This window comes from Scyliorhinus torazame, chromosome 8 (genome assembly GCF_047496885.1).
Source record: "Scyliorhinus torazame isolate Kashiwa2021f chromosome 8, sScyTor2.1, whole genome shotgun sequence".
In the NCBI taxonomy this organism is placed as follows: domain Eukaryota; kingdom Metazoa; phylum Chordata; class Chondrichthyes; order Carcharhiniformes; family Scyliorhinidae; genus Scyliorhinus; species Scyliorhinus torazame.
In genome coordinates this window covers 71645946-71666280 of record NC_092714.1, presented here as the reverse complement: position 1 = coordinate 71666280, position 20335 = coordinate 71645946, and the positions used below count along the sequence as shown (strand labels likewise).

General features: G+C 48.8%; 1 protein-coding gene across 4 annotated transcripts in view; it reads right to left on the bottom strand.

The window, feature by feature from the left end:
• nme7 (NME/NM23 family member 7) overlaps window positions 1–20335 on the bottom strand; it is a 325065-nt gene that overhangs the window by 127617 nt on the left and 177113 nt on the right. For all 4 annotated transcript variants that reach the window (XM_072513809.1, XM_072513808.1, XM_072513811.1 and 1 more), the window contains one exon: window positions 20224–20288. In XM_072513809.1, the coding sequence (XP_072369910.1) occupies window positions 20224–20288 (65 nt within the window). The remainder of the gene's footprint in view (window positions 1–20223; window positions 20289–20335) is intronic.

Genomic DNA, 20335 nt, shown 5'->3' with positions numbered 1-20335 from the left:
CAGGCTGCAGAGCCTCGCAGTCTGATGTCTGAGCTGGATCCACGTCCCCAATGTTGAGTGCTGGTCCTTTAACTTGTGACTGAGCCCCAATTGGTGGCTCATCGTCACTCGATATGACAATGAATGGGTCACCTTTTGCTGAAAAGCCGATTAGTGGCTCATCCTCGTCTGGTAGGTTGATATATGTATCATCTGTCGCCGAACTGCACACAGAAATAGCCATCAGCTCCTTTAGCATGTCTTTTGGGTGGCGTGGTTTCGAATATTGGGGAGTCTACTACCGGAACTATTTTGTGGGCCTGAGATGATTCACCGTATACCTCTGGAGCCAGATTCCCCAGAATGAGGATAATGTTTCCAGTTATCAGTCTGTTCGCAGCTGAGTTCCTCTCAGCTGAAGTGCCTGGTGCTGCAATCTCACTGTCAGCCTCTGCAGATGCCACCTTAGAGCTTTCACACTTCTCGGTGTCCTGCGCAGACTGGGCGACCCTTGGGATCACCACGTCACTCCCGCCAAACCACCTGAACAGCATTTCATGGTCGCCCCCTTCTGGCTCATCACCTGAGTCTTCACTTTCCTCATTGTAATCATGATTATGGTAGTTATCATTGTCGTAACCATCACTGGAGTTATCGGCACCTGCAATGGCTTCTCCTGTAAAGTACGAAATGATGTGATCATGCAAGATGCGACCAATTTCAAAGTCATCAACGAGTCGCGCTGCAGAACTTTTATTTAACACTCCATGTTCTGGAGAACTGAAGAAGTTGGAGAATGAGTCATTTGGGACAGTTCTTGTAACTGTTTTACGAGCACTCCGACCCGTTTGCCTCCGCTTTGTTTTTAATAGTTTTCAGTGTGACATTTTTTCCTCTCTTCCAGTCGATCTGGCACCCTGTGCACCCCTTGATTTCTGGTTAGTCAAAGAACAAAAAGTCGAACTTGTCAGGCCGCGACTCCAGCTGGTATACTTTCGTGACTATCTCATTTGTGAAATACTCATTTGCCGCAAACATAAACTCTAGTGAAGTTCATTGGCTGTTCAAGCTCCGAACATTTAACGTTCACATCTTGTAGATACTTTAACGTAGGCTGATCATGCTCCTGTATCTTGCCGCTGAGTATTGTTATGGGTCAGGGTTTAGAGAACCCCAAAATGTATCATAGAGTTCACCTGACTCACAACTTTTAATAGCTTGTGGTATGGGGAGCACACAGCCCACAGAGCAGCACGGTAGCATAGTGGTTAGCGCAATTGCTTCACAGCTAGAGGGTCCCAGGTTCGATTCCCGGCTGGGTCACTGACTGTACGGAGTCTGCACGTTCTCCCCGTGAGCGCATGGGTTTTCTCCGGGTGCTCCGGTTTCCTCCCACAGTCCAAAGATGTGCAGGTTAGGTGGATTGGCCATGCTAAATTGCCCTTAGTGTCCAAAATTGCCCTTAGTGTTGGTTGAGTGGAGTTACTGGGTTATGGGGTTGGGTGGTGTGGGTTTGGGTAGGGTGCTCTTTCCAAGAGCCGGTGCAGACTCGATGGGCCGAATGGCCTCCTTCTGCACTGTAAATTCTGTAAATTCTACAGGTGTGGTACAACATAAATGGAAAAGTAATTTTTAAAGCAAAACAATGTTTATTCTATGAACTCAAGTTAACCTTTTTGAAACATAGTGAACAACTTAGCAACCATCAATTCAAATACAAGCCCCAAAGAATACAACACTAAGTAATCCTTAATAACTTCCCAAACCACATCCAGAAGACAGAAGAAACACCTTTTAACAGAAGCACATTAGGGTTTACATTCACTACTGAAAACATTTATAATTCTGATTTCACCAAATGATCAAGAGATAGTCTTTTGATGGCAGAGAGAACAGCAGTACACCTGCTTGGTCTGGCTTCAGCTCAAACACTGAAAACAAAACTAAAACACACCCTGCAGCAAACAGCCTAAAACGAAAGTAAAAAGCTGACACAGTCCAGCTCCACCCACACTCTGACATCACTGATAAACACCCATTTCTTAAAGGTACATTTCTTAAACACCCATTTCTTAAAGGTACTCTCACATGACAGTACATAAACATTCTTGAAGACTGTTAACCAGAAGTCTGGAATTCCCTTTGGCTCTTCCATCTCTAAATCTGATTTGTCGCCCTCCACCTTAACTTTCACTTGTATTTCATTGTAAAACGGCGCCAATATATCTTGCTCCCAGTCACAATGATGCTCCGTCACAGCGCTGCCTGGAACGAACGTACAGCCGCTCAACTAGGTTCAGGGCCTCACATGCACGCGCTCTTAAGATGGACTCGCATTGCATGTCCACAATGGAAAATGGAACGATGTGCCTTCTGTTGTGCACCCATGCTTCGAGGTGACATACACCCTGCGTCGCAATCTCCTTCCCATTGCAGTCTTGCAGTCGTGTCACGTAATTGACGACCTTCGGTTTAAAACGCAGACTGTGCAAATCGGACAGACTGAGAAGATTGGCCCTCGCTCCTGTGTCGAGCTTGCATTTTATCAAGGTGTCGTTCAGCATCACTGAAATTGTCCATCTGTCTTCGATGGTACCAGCTTCATCATCACTATTGTTACAACTGGTCAGTAAGACTTCTTCAGTGTTCATATTAAAACTCATCGTGTCCTTGGTTGAAATCAGATCAACCCAAAATAATTCTTCAATGGGCATCTCATCAATTGCATTGACCAACCCTGTTTAGTCCAATGTAGGACGTGAAAAACATTGCTTCGCAGAATGATTTCTATGGCCACACTCGGAAAATACTTTCCCAGATGCTGGACATTGCCGTGGCCCATGACGATTGCCACGTCGCTGACATAAGATGGCAGACCCGGTCGGCCGCTTAAAATGGCCGCCCGCACTGAGACCACGTTTCTTATTCAACTGTGCTGATGGCGCAGGCGTCTTCTTCAGATTGGCGCCAAAATTCTTTAGGTTGCGCGTGCTAATCTGCTGTGCAGCTAACTGACTTGCATGGCAAATCTTGATAGGGTTTTACAATTGAATCTATTCTTTTTGGGTATGCGTATGAAATATATAGCATTCACACGTTTCATTTTCCTCTGAGGGTAATACCGATCAAAGTACTTTATTACTGCATCATAGCTCTTGCTTTCCTCTTCGCTGTTGAATGCGAAGGCATTGTATATTTCTATTGCTTGAGGACTTGCTACCTTGAGCAGCAATGCAATACGCCTCTTGTCAGGCTGTGCCTGCAGGCCAAAGACTACAATATAGAATCCAAATTGCTGCTTAAAAACGCGCCAATGTTTATCTATGTTACCCAAAATTTGAAGCTGGTGGGGTGCCTGTAAACCTTCCATCTCTAATGTCACAGGCTACTAAATTAATTCAGTGGAACGACTCTAAGTGCGACTATCTTCTCATACGTCTTACTACCAACTGGCAGGTATCTCAAGTCACGCGATGGATGTCTGACACCTCCAGCTGGTTGGAGGTCGCACTGCTAACTATATACAGAACTGTGCACAGGCATATCATCAAAGTGGGGTGGGCCCCTGGGTACTCGGACCGTAGATTGTTTTGCTTTTGCTGAAGCAGCTGCTCACATCGTGGTTGTCGGGGGTTGCTGAGTCTTCTGCTCTCTTTCCTCCCACTACCTGTTCTTTATGTCCCGGGTTCTTTGCTGTACCTCAGCCTTCAGTTGCCTGTAGGCTTTTTTCCTCTCACTTGCGCTTTGGTGGAGCAGCCAGTACAGGAACGCCTTGCGCTTGAGGTCAAGGAGATCCTGGATCTCCTGATAATTCTCGTTGAACCAGTCTTGGGGTTTCCTGGTAGAAAGCCCCAGCGTCTCCTTGCAGGTGCTGACTTTGTGGCTTTTAAGGCGGACCAGGCGCTATGGCTGATCTGCGACTCTGGCTCGTTGGTTGTTACCAAGTTAGTTGTGAGGTGCCAGCTGAGTAGCTCTTTCTTCTTGGGGTCTTTGAGTCCAGTGACATTGAGTCTCCTGTGACAGCGTTTCTTCTGCCTGTGTCGGTTTGGGGCCAGTGTGGTGGATGGTAGAGCGGATTAGTCGGTGACCAGTCCAGCAGTCATCGGTTCTGGTCATGGCATGGACATATTTGCTGATCCTCTCACCCCTGCTTGTACTGCTCCTCTCGCTCCGCTGCTGCTCCTCTTGCTCCGCTGCTGCTCCTCTCACTCCTGCTTGTGCTGCTCCTCTCGCTCCGCTGCTGCTCCTCTCACTCCGCTGCTGCTCCTCTCGCTCCGCTGCTGCTCCTCTTGCTTCGCTGCTGCTCCTCTCGCTCCGCTGCTCCTCCTCTTGCTCCACTGCTGCTCCTCTCGCTCCGCTGCTGCTGCTCTCGCTCTGCTGCTGCTCCCGCTCTGCTGCTGCTCCTCTCACCCCTGCTTGCACTGCTGCTCTTGCTCCCCTGCTGCTCCTCTCGCTCCGCTGCTGCTCCTCTCGCTCCGCTGCTGCTCCTCTCGCTCCGCTGCTGCTCCTCTCGCTCCGCTGCTGCTCCTCTCGCTCCGCTGCTGCTCCTCTCACCCCTGTTTGCACTGCTCCTCTTGCTCCACTGCTGCTCCTCTCGCTCCGCTGTGGCTCCTCTCGCTCCGCTGCGGCTCCTCACACCCTGATTGTGCTGCTCCTCTCACCCCTGTTTGTGCTGATCCTCTCCAACCAGCTGCTTCCTTTTGCCCCGCGTCACTTCCTGACATCATCTCAGGAGCTCCGCCTCTGGACACAGGGCAAAAGAGCGTGAGGAGAGCGGCAGAGACACAGGGTAAAATAACGTGAGGAGAACGGCAGAGACAGAGGGTAAAATAACGTGAGGAGAGCGGCAGAGACACAGGGTAAAAGAGCGTGAGGAGAGCAGCAGAGACATAGGGTAAAAGAGCGTGAGGAGAGCAGCAGAGACACAGGGTAAAAGAGAGCAAGGTGAGTTGAAGAGACACGGTAAAATAACGTGAAGAGAGCGGCAGAGACAGAGGGTAAAATAACGTGAGGAGAGCGGCAGAGACAGAGGGTAAAATAACGTGAGGAGAGCGACAGAGACACAGGATAAAAGCGAGCAAGGTGAGTTGCAGACACAGGGTAAAAGAACGCGAGGAGTGCGGCAGAGACACAGGATCAAGAGAGCAAGGTGAGTTGCCGAGACAGAGGATAAAAGAGCGGGAGGAGAGCGGCAGAGACAGAGGGTAAAAGCGTGAGGAGAGCGGCAGAGACACAGGATAAACGAGCGTGAGGAGAGCGGCAAAGACACAGGATAAAGAGAGCAGGGTGAATTGCGGAGACACAGGAGGAAAGAGTGCGAGGAGAGCGGCAGAGACACAGGATCAAGAGAGCAAGGTGAGTTGCAGAGACACAGGGTAAAATAACGCGAGGAGAGTGGCAGAGATACAGAGTAAAAGAGCATGAGGAGAGCGGCAGAGACACCGGATAAAAGAGCGCGAGTAGGGCAACAGAGACACAAGATAAAAGAGTGATGAGAGCAGCAGAGACACAAGGTAAGTCATAGGGATCGGACTCGGAGGGCGGGGAATCGGAGCAAAACTTCAAAAGGAGCAGCGCACCTACCCTCTTGATGACTAATCTAGTGACATATGCCACTGTTACCGCTGACATATACCACTGTTACCGCTGACATATATCACTGTTACCGCTGACATATGCCACTGTTACCGCTGACATATGCCACTGTTACTGCTGACATATGCCACTGTTACCGCTGACATATGTCACTGTTACCGCTGACATATGTCACTGTTACCGCTGACATATGTCACTGTTACCGCTGACATATGCCACTGTTACCGCTGACATATGCCACTGTTACTGCTGACATATGCCACTGTTACCGCTGACATATGCCACTGTTACTGCTGACATATGCCACTGTTACCGCTGACATATGTCACTGTTACCGCTGACATATATCACTGTTACCGCTGACATATGCCACTGTTACCGCTGACATATGCCACTGTTACCGCTGACATATGCCACTGTTACCGCTGACATATGTCACTGTTACCGCTGACATATGCCACTGTTACCGCTGACATATGTCACTGTTACCGCTGACATATGCCACTGTTACCGCTGACATATGTCACTGTTACCGCTGACATATGCCACTGTTACCGCTGACATATGCCACTGTTACCGCTGACATATGCCACTGTTACCGCTGACCTATGTCACTGTTACCGCTGACATATGCCACTGTTACCGCTGACATATGCCACTGTTACCGCTGACATATGCCACTGTTACCGCTGACATATGTCACTGTTACCGCTGACATATGCCACTGTTACCGCTGACATATGCCACTGTTACCGCTAAATCGTTTGGCCCACCACGTCTGCGGCAGTCAAAAACAACTGTCTAACTATTCTAATCCCAATTTCCAGAACTTGGCCCATAGCCTTGCACGACTTGGCAACACAAGTGCACATCTAAATACTTCTTAAATGTTATGAGGGTCTCTGCCTCCACCACCCTTTCAGGCAGTGAGTTCCAGACTCCCATGACCCTCTAGGTGAACAAAATATTTCCTCACATCCCCTCTAAACCTCCTGCCCCTTACCTTAAAAGTATGCCCCCTGATCACTGATCCCTCCACCAAGGCGAAAAGTTTCTTCATGTCTACTCTATCGATGCCCCTCATAATTTTATACATTTCAATCATGTCCCCCCTCAATCCCCTCTGTTCCAAGGAAAACAACCCCAGTCTGTTCAACATCTTTTCCTAACTAAAACTCTCCAGCCTAGGCAACATCCTGGTAAATCTCCTCTGCATCCTTTCCTGTGTTATCATATCCTTCTACAGGATGGATTCTAGAACTGCACACGATATTCGGCCTCACCAACATTTTATACAGCTCGAGCATAACCTCCCTTTTCTTAAGCACGATGCCTTGGCTGATAAAGGCAAGTATACCATATGCTTTCTTAATCATTGTATCCACCTGTCCTGCTACCTTAAAAGATCGGTGTACATGCACACCAAGGTCACGCTGATCCTCGGTGCTTCCCAGGGTCCTGCCGTTTATCATGTATGCCTCTGCCTTGTTTGTCCTGCCCAAGTGCATCACCTCCCACTTATACGGATTAAATTCTATTTGCTACTGATGAGCTCACCTGACCAACCCGTCGATATCCTCACTATTTACCACCCCACCAATTTCCTTATCATCCGCAAACTTACTGATCAACCCTTCTATATTCAAGTCTAAATCATTTATATAAAGCACAAACATCAAGGGCCCCACTGGATACAGGCTTCAAGTCAAAAAAACACCCCTCCACCACCACCCTCTGCTTCTTCTTACTCAGCCAATTCTGGATCCAATTTGCCAAATTTCCTTGGATCCCACAGGTTCTTAACTTCGCTATCAGTCTCCCATGTGGGACCTTACTAAAAGCCACGCTGAAGTTCAAGTAGATTATGTCAAATGCATTAGCCTCATCTACGCACCTGGTCATCTCTTTGGAAAATTCATCAGACGTGACACCCCCTTAACAAAACCATGCTGACTGTTCTTGATTAATCCCTGCCTCTCCAAATGCAGATTAATTCTGTCTCTTAGAATTACTGCCAATAGGTTCCCCACCACTGAGGTTAGACTGACTGACTTGTAGTTTCCTGGTTTATCCTTTCCTCCCACATTGGCTCGCCTCCAGTCCTTCGACACCTCTCCTGTGGCCAGAGAGGAATTGAAAATTATTGTCAGCGCCCCTGCTATTTCCTCTATGGCCTCACTTGGCAGCCTGGGATACATGTAAACTGGCCCTGGATAGTTATCTAATTTTAAGCCCACTCAGAACCTCCTCTCACAGTAACTTCATTGCAGTGTTAATGTAAGCCTACTTATGACAATAAAGATTGTTATTATCTGTCCATGTTAATTTGTTTAATTTTATCATTGTGCTTCTCCCTGATTTCTATCCCCACATCGCCTCTCTAACGGGTGAACACCGACACAAAAGTATTCATTTAGAAACCTACCTAAGTCTTCCGGTTCTACACACAAATTACCATTCTGGTCTTTAATGGGCCCTATGTTTTCCCTAGTTATCCTTTTACCCTTGTAGCCAGTTAAAATGGCTAACAACCGATTTAAATTGGCTAACTCCCGATTTAAAATGGCGAACGGCAAAGGCTGATGGGAAAGTCAGCCAACAGGACACAAACGAGCAGCTGCAGGTTGAATGTGTATTTACCTCTGGAAAGGCTAGACACATCTGTCCTCCATCCCAAAGAACCTGCTCAGCCTCGCCCCCATCATATGCGCTCTGTGAACTACATTAAACTGTATCAGGCTAAGCCTGACACACAAGGAAGAGGAATTAACCCTACTTAGGGCATCAGCCCATAGCCCCTCCTCAATCTCCTCCCCCAACTCCTCTTCCCATTTACCCTTCAGCTCCTCTTCCAAAGCCTCCCCCTCTTCTTTCATCTCCTGGTATATCGCTGACACCTTGCCCCCTCCGACCCATACGCCCAAAATCACCCTATCTTGAATCCCCTGTGCCGGGAGCAGCGGGAATTCCCTCACCTGCCGCTTCACAAATGCCCTCACTTGCATGTACCTGAAACTGTTTCCCGGGGGTAGCCCAAACTTCTCCTCCAGCGCCCCTAAGCTCGCAAACGTCTCGCCAATGAACAGGTCCCCCATTCTTCTGATCCCTGCCCGATGCCATCTCTGAAACCCCCCGTCCATCCTTCCTGGGACAAACCGATGGTTGTCTCTGATCGGGGACCACACCGAGGCTCCCGTCGCACCCCTGTGCCGTCTCCACTGCCCCCAGATCTTTAGTGTTGCCGCCACCACCGGGCTCGTGGTGTACCTTGTCGGCGTGAGCGGCAGTGGTGCCGTCACCAGCGCCCCCAGGCTCGTTCCTTTGCAGGACGCCATCTCCAACCTCTTCCACGCCGTCCCCTCTTCCTCCATCACCCACTTACGAATCATCGCCACGTTGGCTGCCCAGTAGTAACCACCCAAATTCGGCAACGCCAACCCTCCTCTATCTCTGCTACGCTCCAGGAACCCGCTCCTTACCCTCGGGGTCTTGCTCACCCACACAAATCCCATAATGCTCCTGCTTACCCTCTTAAAGAAGGCCTTAGTAATCGCAATTGGGAGGCATTGGAATACAAAAAGAAACCTTGGGAGGACCACCATTTTAATCGACTGTACCCTGCCCGCCAGCGAGAGTGGCAACATGTCCCACCTTTTAAAATCCTCCTCCATCTGTTCCACCAGCCACGTCAAATTAAGTTTATGCAGTGCCCCCCAGCTCCTAGCTACCTGAATCCCCAAGTATCGAAAGTTCCTTTCCGCCCTCCTCAACGGTAGGTCGTCTATCCCTCTACCCTGATCCCCCGGATGTACCACAAAGAGCTCACTCTTTCCCACATTGAGCTTATAGCCCGAAAAGTCTCCAAACTCCCTTCGGATCTGCATGACCTCAACCTTTCCCTCCACTGGATCCGTCACATACAGCAACAGGTCGTCTGCGTACAGCGACACTCGATGTTCCTCTCCCCCTCGAACCACCCCCTTCCATTTCCCCGACTCCCTTAACGCCATGGCCAAAGGTTCAATTGCTAATGCAAACAGCAGAGGGGACAGGGGGCACCCCTGCCTCGTCTCTTGATACAGCCGGAAATACTCCGACCTCCGCCGGTTCGTGACCACACTCGCCACCGCTCCGTCACATTTTAGAGAGGCCCAGAAGCAGGACACCAATCTCAAGGAGATTGTAAAGGGAAAATATCCAGCACCCTATGAGAGATTCAAAAATGCACTGACCACACATGACGGTGTGGTGTTAAAAGACACCCTTTATGTGGTTCCTGAACAGGACAGGAATCAACTGATTTGTTTGTTCCATGACGGTCATGGACAGCAGGGGATCGATCCCACTACAGCCCATCTCAAGCAGTTTTGTTGGTGGCCGACTTTAAAGGAAGATGTAAACCATTACATCGAGAATTGTCTTATCTGCGCCCAGAATAATCCGGACAGATATGCCAAAAAGGCTCAACTCAGCCACATCCGACCTGTTAATGGCCCCTGGATTAACCTCCAGATTGATTTTATAGGACCATTGCCCCCTTGCAGGAATGGCTATAAATATGTACTTGTAGTAATTGACACATTTACGAAATGGGTGGAAGCATTCCCAGCCCACACAAACACGGCAAAAACCACAGCCAAGATTTTGACCCACCACATCTTTACAAGATGGGGACTCCCCCGCAGCATTGAATCAGACCAAGGCTCCCATTTTACGGGACATGTCATGCAGAACGTCCTCACGATATTTGGCATCACCCAAAAATTCCACATAGCATACCACCCACAGTCGAGTGGTATCGTGGAGCGCATGAATCGGACCCTAAAATCAACCCTCAGAAAAATGGTACAGCAAAACAACACCACTTGGGACGCGGACCTCCCTTTAGCGCTGATGTTTTTGCGTAACACTATTTCTACTTCCACAGGATACACCCCACACACCCTCATGACCGGACGCCCCATGAAAGGCACAGAATATTTATTAGGTTTAGACTTGACCAGCCCCGAAGTGACGGCCCTCACACACGAGAAAGCAGTAGAACAATTAGTGGAGAATGTTAAAACGGCTCAGCTAGCAGCTGCAGTAAAATTGGGCACCAGAAAGAAACAGAGCAAGGCCTGTTTCGACAAAATAGTACATGCGACTGAGTACAGAATAGGACAGCAAGTTATGCTCTCTGAATATAACCCCAGCACATTCCTGTCACCAAAATACTCGGGTCCGTATTCCATTGCGGATAAAGTAAGCCCTTCCGTGTATAAAATAAAGTACCCCAACGGTAAGACTGCGTGGTTCCATATAAACCAGCTGAAGGCATATGGAACACAGTCGAACCACGCACACCACGTCATGCTCGACGCAGCACACCACGCCCCGCCCACAGCCAACGTAACCCTACCAACCCCCACCTCGTCCAGCCCAGCCACGGACTCGACCTCGACTCCACCCCCAAAATATACACTTCGCCCCTGAACGCCCACAGACTGCAGCAGCAGAGACAGCGACTGTGACTCGGACGATAGCCACAGCATGCCTCCCTACTATCTCCATGCAACAGGACCCACACCCAGCGACTCTGACTACGATCCAAGTGATCCCTTCATGATCGCTTTCCTGAACAAACCCCACCACCGACCACCGAACTACGCTGACGACCCCGATTTTGTCCCCACACAGCTAGACACCAATTACTGCACCGAGATAATTCGTTCAGACTCGTCCGCAACGACGAGAGCGTCCCCACCTCACACCACGCAGCCCTTTCAGCCCTGATTCACTCAAGAGTTTGGCACCCGGGAGAAGAGGACGACCTTGGGTCTGACTCCCAAACCGAGAACCCCTTTGCGACCCTGTTCGCAACCGAGAACTTAGGTGTCCAGATGATGTTTTAAAGGAACCGCTTGGGAGAAGTGGTGTTCTTTCTGATGGAACCTGCAGAATGTTTTATGTTGTTTGTAAGTTTGTTAAATGTTGTATGTCCGACAGGAGAATTTTATTTTCTCACGGCCGAAACCTGAGGACTTGCCTACAGAGACTCACCATTGCCAGACACTAGTTCAGCAGAAACCTCTGAGGACTTGTCTGCAGAGACTGGTTAAAGAACCAGACGCCCGTTCGTAACTGCCCTTCTGGTTCGAAGGTAGAACCACTACGGCAGCCCCACCACGATGACTACATTTCTTGCCCGTTCTTGTCGGTTGCTCAGGCAGTGGAGAAACGGCTTGGGACCCGCCCTGCCTGGGAACCCCCCCCTCTGGTCAACCACGCTCGGGTAGGAAAGACATGGCATTGGTAGCCGTCCTACCCGGGGACTCCATCCAACTCTTACCCGTCGCGGCCCATACGCACCTCATTTCGGCACTTTTCGTTCAAAAACGTTTTGTTCTGTTTTAGGTAACCTTTAGGTTGTCAACCACATGCTATTTACATCCTGAAACATTTGGATGGTAAATTGCACAATCTGCGAGACAGCTCGCACTGGTTCATTATTGAGAAGTGTGTCTTGTCTGAAAATTCAATTTTTGAAAAAAAAAATGAGGGAGTCACACATAGTGACCAATTATAAAGGGAATAATTGGCACTACAGGACAGACACACTATCGTACGAGATATTAAACAAAGATAGTTACAGACACTATGCTTGTTTCCACAGAACTCCAGAAGCTCCAGGACCGGAGAAGAGAAGAAAGAAAAGGAAAGAGAAGAGCCATGAGGAGTTCCTTCATATGGATCAGCATCATGTTTATGGGCATTTGGTTGCGCGTGAACGCGAACCCCATGACTTCAAGCCCCCCAGCCATTAATGTTTCACTTCCCCGCAGTACCCAGAGCCCAGTCACCAGCGACACCACATCATCTTGGTGTGCCAGGTTTATAACCTGGTACTCTCTGTCCTATGTAATAGAAACATTACTGATATTAGCGATACTCTGCTCCTTTTTTGTTTTTCGGTTTGACTCATATGGCTTCTTTTGAAGCGCCTTCGAAGGTGTCATCCCTATTTACTTCTGAAATTGATTCTCTGATCAAAATTGTGACACCCTTAAATCCTTTTTTAATCCTTAAATTCTGCTTGCAGGACCTCATCCATTTTTCTACCTATATCATTGGTACCAATACGTACCACGATGTCTGGCTATTTGTCCTACCCCTTCAGAGTGCCTTATAACCTTGCAGTGACATCCATGACCCTTGCACCCTTGTTCCATCCCGGAACCTGTTTTGTGGCCGCAAAACGGCCTGTCTGATCCCCTTACAATTGAATCCCCAACCACTATAGCCCTGCTGTTCTTCCTCCTCCCCTCTGGTGCAGCAGACCCACCCATTGTGGCATGAAGTTGGCTGCCACTGCTTTCCCCTGCGCAGTCATCTCCCCCGACAGTATCCAAAATGCTGCAGCTGTTAAAAAGGGGGTGGCCACAGGGGACTCCTGCACTACCTGCCTTCCTCTACTCTGCCTGGTGGTCACCCATGCCCTTTCTGCCCGTTCAATCTTCACTTGCGGTGTGACCAATTCACTGAACATGCTATCCATGACTTGCTCAGCACCATGGATGCTACACAGTGAATCCACCCTCAACTCCAACATGCGGTTACCCAGTATCTGCAGTTGGACACACATACTGCACACATGGTCATCAGGGATTTAACAAAAAATTATGCTTATAGAAGAATACTATTAACTTATCTCTCTTACACTAACTTTATTTTCTTTGTTTTACTTTGCTTACTTATATTACTTCATCGTAATTGTCATAATATACACCAGTATATCATGGTGCAGACACACACTGATGGACACACAGTGGGACCAATCAACATACACAACACCACAGCCAATCACCAGTGAGAGCACATGCACTATAAAGACAGGGGACATCAGAGTTCCTGCTCATTCGAGTAGCAGCTAGCTAAAGGCACAGAGCTCACAGCCTGCAACACAGACATTCACCATGTGCTGAGTGCATCAACTGGTTAGGACAAGGCAAAGGTCTTTAGTTAAAGCTGGTATCGTATTTACCCACAGTTCAAGTATGTTTAAATAGTTAACCTTTTAATAAAATAGTGTTGCACTACTTCAAGTGTTGGTGACCTGTACGTGATCCAGAACACCCAACACATCAGTAATGACCCTGGCTTTTACTTATTTGTGTTGCTTCTCAGTTAATCCATTCTTCCAAACAGAAAACTTATTAAAATCATGACTGCTTCTCTGCGCCACTGACTGCGAGGACACTGTTCCCAGACAGCTTCACTGTGACGCTGACTGAGAGGACACCATTCCCAGACAGCTTCACTGTGACGCTGACTGAGAGGACACCGTTCCCAGACAGCTTCACTGTGACGCTGACTGAGAGGACACCGTTCCCAGACAGCTTCACTGTGACGCTGACTGAGAGGACACCGTTCCCAGACAGCTTCACTGTGACACTGACTGAGAGGACACCGTTCCCAGACAGCTTCACTGTGACGCTGACTGAGAGGACACCGTTCCCAGACAGCTTCACTGTGACGCGGACTGAGAGGACACCATTCCCAGACAGCTTCACTGTGACGCTGACTGAGAGGACACCGTTCCCAGACAGCTTCACTGTGACGCTGACTGAGAGGACACCGTTCCCAGACAGCTTCACTGTGACGCTGACTGAGAGGACACCGTTTCCAGACAGCTTCACTGTGACGCTGACTGAGAGGACACCGTTCCCAGACAGCTTCACTGTGACGCTGACTGAGAGGACACCATTCCCAGACAGCTTCACTGTGATGCTGACTGCAAGGACTCTGTTCCCAGACAGCTTCACTGTGACGCTGACTGAGAGGACACCATTCCCAGACAGCTTCACTGTGACGCTGACTGCAAGGACTCTGTTTCCAGACAGCTTCTCTGTGACGCTGACTGAGAGGACACCATTCCCAGACAGCTTCACTGTGACGCTGACTGCAAGGACTCTGTTTCCAGACAGCTTCACTGTGACGCTGACTGCAAGGACTCTGTTTCCAGACTGCTTCTCTGTGACGCTGACTGAGAGGACACCATTCCCAGACAACTTCACTGTGACGCTGACTGCAAGGACTCTGTTTCCAGACAGCTTCACTGTGACGCTGACTGCAAGGACTCTGTTTCCAGACTGCTTCTCTGTGACGCTGACTGAGAGGACACCATTCCTAGACAGCTTCACTGTGACGCTGACTGCAAGGACTCTGTTTCCAGACAGCTTCACTGTGACGCTGACTGCAAGGACTCTGTTTCCAGACTGCTTCACTGTGACGCTGACTGCAAGGACTCTGTTCCCAGACAGCTTCACTGTGACGCTGACTGAGAGGACACCATTCCCAGACAGCTTCACTGTGACGCTGACTGCAAGGACTCTGTTTCCAGACAGCTTCACTGTGACGCTGACTGCAAGGACTCTGTTTCCAGACAGCTTCACTGTGACGCTGACTGCAAGGACTCTGTTTCCAGACTGCTTCACTGTGATGTCACTGTTTCCAGATCATTTGAAAAAAGACTTGTTTATTCCTACTCCTTTGTTTCTTGTCTGCCAACCAGTTTTCTATGCATCTCAATACACTACTCCCAATCCAATGCGCTTTATTTTACTCACTAATCTCTTATGTGGGACTTCTGAAAGTCCAAATAAACGACATTTACTGGCTTCCACTTGTCAACACGACTAGTTACATCCACAAAGAATTCCAGTAGATTTGTCAAGCATAATTTCCCTTTCGTAAATCCATACTGACTGTTCGATTCTGTCACTATTTTACAAGTGCTCGGCTATTAAATCTTTTATAATGGGCTCTGGCATTTTCTCAGGCTGACTGTTCTATAAACAGCTGTTTTCTCCCTACCTCCCTTTTTAAACAGTGGAGTTACATTATTGTCAATACATTATTGACCCTCTAATCCGTCGGGACTGTTCCAGAGTCTATAGAATCTTGGAAGATGTCCACCAATGCATCCACTATTTCTAGGATGTAGGTTATCAGGCCCTGGGAATTTATTGGCCTTCAATCCCATCAATTTCACCAATACCATCTCCCTGCAAATACTGATTTCCTTCAGATACTTCTTCTCATTTAAATCAGTGTTCCCCAACATTTCAGGTACGTTAGTTGCGTCCTCCATTGTGAAGACAGAACCAAAATGTGTATTTAGTTGGTCAGCCATTTCTATGTTCCCCATTACAAATTCTGCAGTTTCTGACTATAAGGGACGTAATTTGTCTTCCCCAATCTTTTTCTTTTCACATACCTATAGAAGCTTTTACAGGCAGTTTATATGTTCACTGCAAACTTACTCTCAGATTCTTATTTTCTCCTGCTAAATCAATCCCTTTCTCCTCCTTTGCTGAATTCTAAACTGCTCCCAAACCTCAAGTCTGCTGTTTTTTCTGGCCAATTTGCATAACTCTTCCTTGGTTCTAATACTGTGCCCGATTTAACGGCCGCGTTGCATTTAAGCGAGTGCACGATGCGGCTGTTAAATGGCGAGGGAGGCCAAAATCGAGAAGTGGGGGCCTATCTGTTTGCGGTCTAACCGGCCCGGTCCCGTTGGCAAGATTAGGAGCCTGCCGTGGCGTGCCAAGAAACCAATAATCACCACTTAAGCCCAATCTCCATACAATTAACGGGAGCGACCCCCTATCTAATGGCCTCCTGTGATCTAACAGCTTCCTCAGCAAGTGGTCACACAGGCACCGATTAAAAGCGTGAAGCTGGCGGACTGGCTTCTGTGGGGACCTGAGGGGGTGGTGGAATAGGTGTCTCAGCGGGTCCACCATGCCAATTCCCTGGATTGTGTGGTCCCGTTCCAGGGGCAACCCCAGCATCTGCCCACCAGCCCCACCGACCATCCAGAGCTTCAACCAACCGTGGAGGTTTCTGGCCCCTCATCTGAAGGCTATAACTAATTAGAAGTTGGCAATCGTAGTTAAGTGAGAACATCACACCTCCCAATTGGATCCCCGTGGGGAGGCGTGCAATGCAGCATGTGGGAGTGAATGTCTAGCATCCCAATCAGACTGGGATGCCTGGAGACTGTGCCTGAACACTGCGGGAGGCAACACCACGGACACAGTGATCAACATCTGAACAGCCAGGGGCTGGGCCACAGCATCAGGGACATTTCCCCGACCAGAGGGTTTGTGTGTGCACTGGGCAGGAGACCAGCGCCCTGTCCAGGTAGTGTTACATGCGGAAGTCTGGAGTTAGTCACCAAAACCCTGAACGTCTACGCCTCAGGATCATTCCAGGTTCGAGTAGGGACTTGTGTGGCATGTCACAAGCTACAGTCCACAAGTGCATCCGTGAAGTCACAGGTGCCCTGTTTGGCTAGGCAGCAAACTATATCAACTTTGACACGGACCATCGACAGGATGCCCCAGGGGCTAATAGATGGCCCATGTCGCCTTGCAGCACCGGGCTTTCTGGGAGTGTCCTACTTGAAGGAGTTCCACTCCCTGAACATCCAGCTCATGTGCAACCACCGCATGCTCCCCAGGAAGTGTGCATGACAGCTACATCCTGGGGCAGTCGGACTTCCCGGCCTCTTCGACAACCACCCAGGATAGCTGGTTTGTTCTTGGGAGATAAGGGGTACCCGCTGAGGACCTTGCTAATGACGGCAGCACAGAGGATGGTGACCAATGCAGAGACCCGATACAAATGGGCAAATGATGCCACCCGGGCCATCATCGAGCAGTGCATCGGACTGCACAAAATGCGGTTCCAGTGCCTCGACCGCTCTGGTGGTGCACTGCAGTACATTCTCCAGAAGGTTGCACGCTTTGAGGTGGTCTCCTGTGTCCTCCACAACCTGGCAGAGCAGCAGGGCGATGTGCTCGACTTGGAGGCAGAAGAATATGTGTCCACCTCCGGGGTGGAGGTTGAGGACGGCCGGACCAGGAGGGGCTGGAGGACAAGCCCGGGAGGACCCACAGGACCAGCCGGAGGATGGAGGACAGGCAGTAGCAGCAAGCATCCGGCAAGCCTGGGGGTCAGGGAGGCCATCATCCTTGCTGCTTCACATAGGACGTGACTTCATCCGTCATTCCCCCTCTGCCGAACCCGCCCTTCCCACAAACCTCCACTGATCCCTCAGCCATTTTCCCCCCACTTTCTTGCTTTACTTTGAAATAATATTTCTGGTAAAACTTGCTCAAATTAATATTTTATATCTTGTGATTGATGGGGTCCCCATCAATATCATTCTAGTGTGTGGAGTTTATATATGCTTGATTTAGTACAGGGCCCACATTTTATCCTAATATTCAACTGCCCTGCCCTGAATTTTATTACTTAGAAACATATATACGTTTATGCTGAAGGCTTTTCATTAAAGATACTCAGTCGAAGAAAATCATCAAATAAAAAATTTCATAGATCATTAATTTAACGTCCAGCAGTTTCCTGTTACCATCCATTTACTGCCAATTTATTCAGCATATCATGGAGATTTGCACTTCTGCTTCAACTATTTATCTATCCCATCTAGAGATAGTGCAAGCCAAATGAGTTCAGAATATATTCAACATATTCTTGCACTGTAACCTTCCAATCAACAATAACCTCTGATACCATAACTAATAAACAGCAGAAATGCAAAGTTCATGGCGTTTGGGTCCTGGCAACAGTTAAACTATGGCCCAGTATTTGATGGAGTGGGGAATCCCACCATGTGCTGTTCACTACATTTGTAAAACCGGCGCCAATGACTCCGGCGTCAACCTTTCTAGGGGGCTAGGTTGACAGTGGAGGGGTTGGCACCGCTCCAGCCGGCGCCCAAGGGACGGCGCAAGTTCGCGCATGTGCGGAACAGCCGGCGTGATTCCGCGCATGCACCGACCGGCAGGCGTACGTTCGCGCATGCGCGGGGGGTTCTCTTCTCCCCGCCAGCCCCCCCGAGCAATATAGTGGAGCCCTACAGGGGCCCGGCGCAGAAGGAAGAAGTCCCCCACGGAACAAGCACGCCCGCAGATCGTTGGGCCCCGATCGCGGGCCAGGCCACCGTGGGGGCCCCCCTGGGGTCGGATTCCCCCGCCTCCCCACGAGGGCCGCACACACATACTCACCTGCCAGGTCCCGCCGGTGTGGGAGTTGAGTGATTCACAACGGCGGGACTGGCCAGAAATGGATGGCCGCTCGGCCTATTGAGGCCCAGAGAATCACTGGGGGGTGGGGGGCTGGGGAGGGCGCTGCCAATGGCCCCCGACCGGCGTGGCAGGAATCCCGCCGCCGCCCGAAAAATGGCGCCGGCGAATACGGCAGCCAGCGTCAGGGCGGTGGGGCGGGATTTGCGCTGCCCCCTGGGGATTCTCCGACAGTCTCGCCCACAGTTTTTCATTGAATTTAATGTTGATCATAAGACTCATATTATGTGATCACAAGTATAATAATAATCTTTTATTGTCACAAGTAGACTTACAGTAACACTGCAATGAAGGTATTGTGAAAAAACTTTAATCGCCACATTCCGGCGCCTGTTCGGGTACATGGAGGGAGAATTCAGGATGTCTAAATTACCTAACAACACGTCTTTCGGGACCTGTGGGAGGAAACCGGAGCACCAGGAGGAAACCCATGCAGACACATGTCAGCATCTATAACAGTTTGTGGGAAAACCAATTCATCGCGAGCACAAAGTGCCCATTTGCAATGCATCTGTATTCTGACCTGGTTTTCATAATGAGCTCAAGGTCTGAGATAATTGGTAACAAAGAGATTTATTCTACAAAACAAAACGTTATGCTCATATTTCATAATCATGAACAAAGGGAATCTCAAGAATTTTCTACCAGACATCGTCTGTTATTCTAATTTTTTAAAAGAAGTTGGTATAATAAATCATCTTTTACTGAATATAAGTAGAGCGTGTGTTTAACAAACGCTGCTGCCTCACAATCAGGGATCCGGGTTCAATTCTGACCTCGGGTGACTGTGGAATTTGCATGTTCTCCTGTGTCTGTGTGGGTTTCCTCCGGGTGCTCCGGTTTCCTCCCACAGTCCAAAGATGTGCATGTTCGGTGGATTGGCCATGCTAAATTGTTCCTAAGTATCCAAATTATGTGGGGATACAGGGATAGGGATGGATTTTGAGCAGACGTAGGCTGGTCTTTTTAAGGGTCGGTGCAGACTCGATGGACCGAATGGCCTCCTTCTACACTGTGGAGATTCTCTGCAATAGCTACCTTCTTCAAAGTACAGCGTGCTATTAAGTACACCCATTTTGCAGAAGGCTTTGCCAGTCACAAGTGATTCCACTCTGTCAATATGTAGCTTATATGTGGTCCCAAAACACATATCATGCTCAGTTCCAAGAAAGCTTCTCCGATAATTTCCCCTTGTGGTAGTCAAATATATCCTTACATTTCCAAAAAATCTTGGAGGATGATTTTATGGGGATAAGGGCAATCATTTCCTTTTATCATGATTTATTACACCCATTCACAACTTACCTTGTCTAAGTGTGCCAAGAAACAAAGGATTATTGATTCACAATTGGGGTTGTAAAGCAAAGTATCAGGTGCCATGATAGGTCCAGAGTCTCCAAGCAATACGTTCTAGAAAAGTCTCCCAAAAGCCTGCACAGTTTCTCAAGTAAAACAACTAAACACAGTATTTTTACAAAATGGTGAGCCTGCTTACCATTTGAAATGCGGAAAATTTAAATCCCCGTTCTTCAATGGCATCCAAAATCTTTCCAGTCAGACCTATAAATTAAAAAATTAAAAGTGACAGAATTCTCAGAAAATGCAAC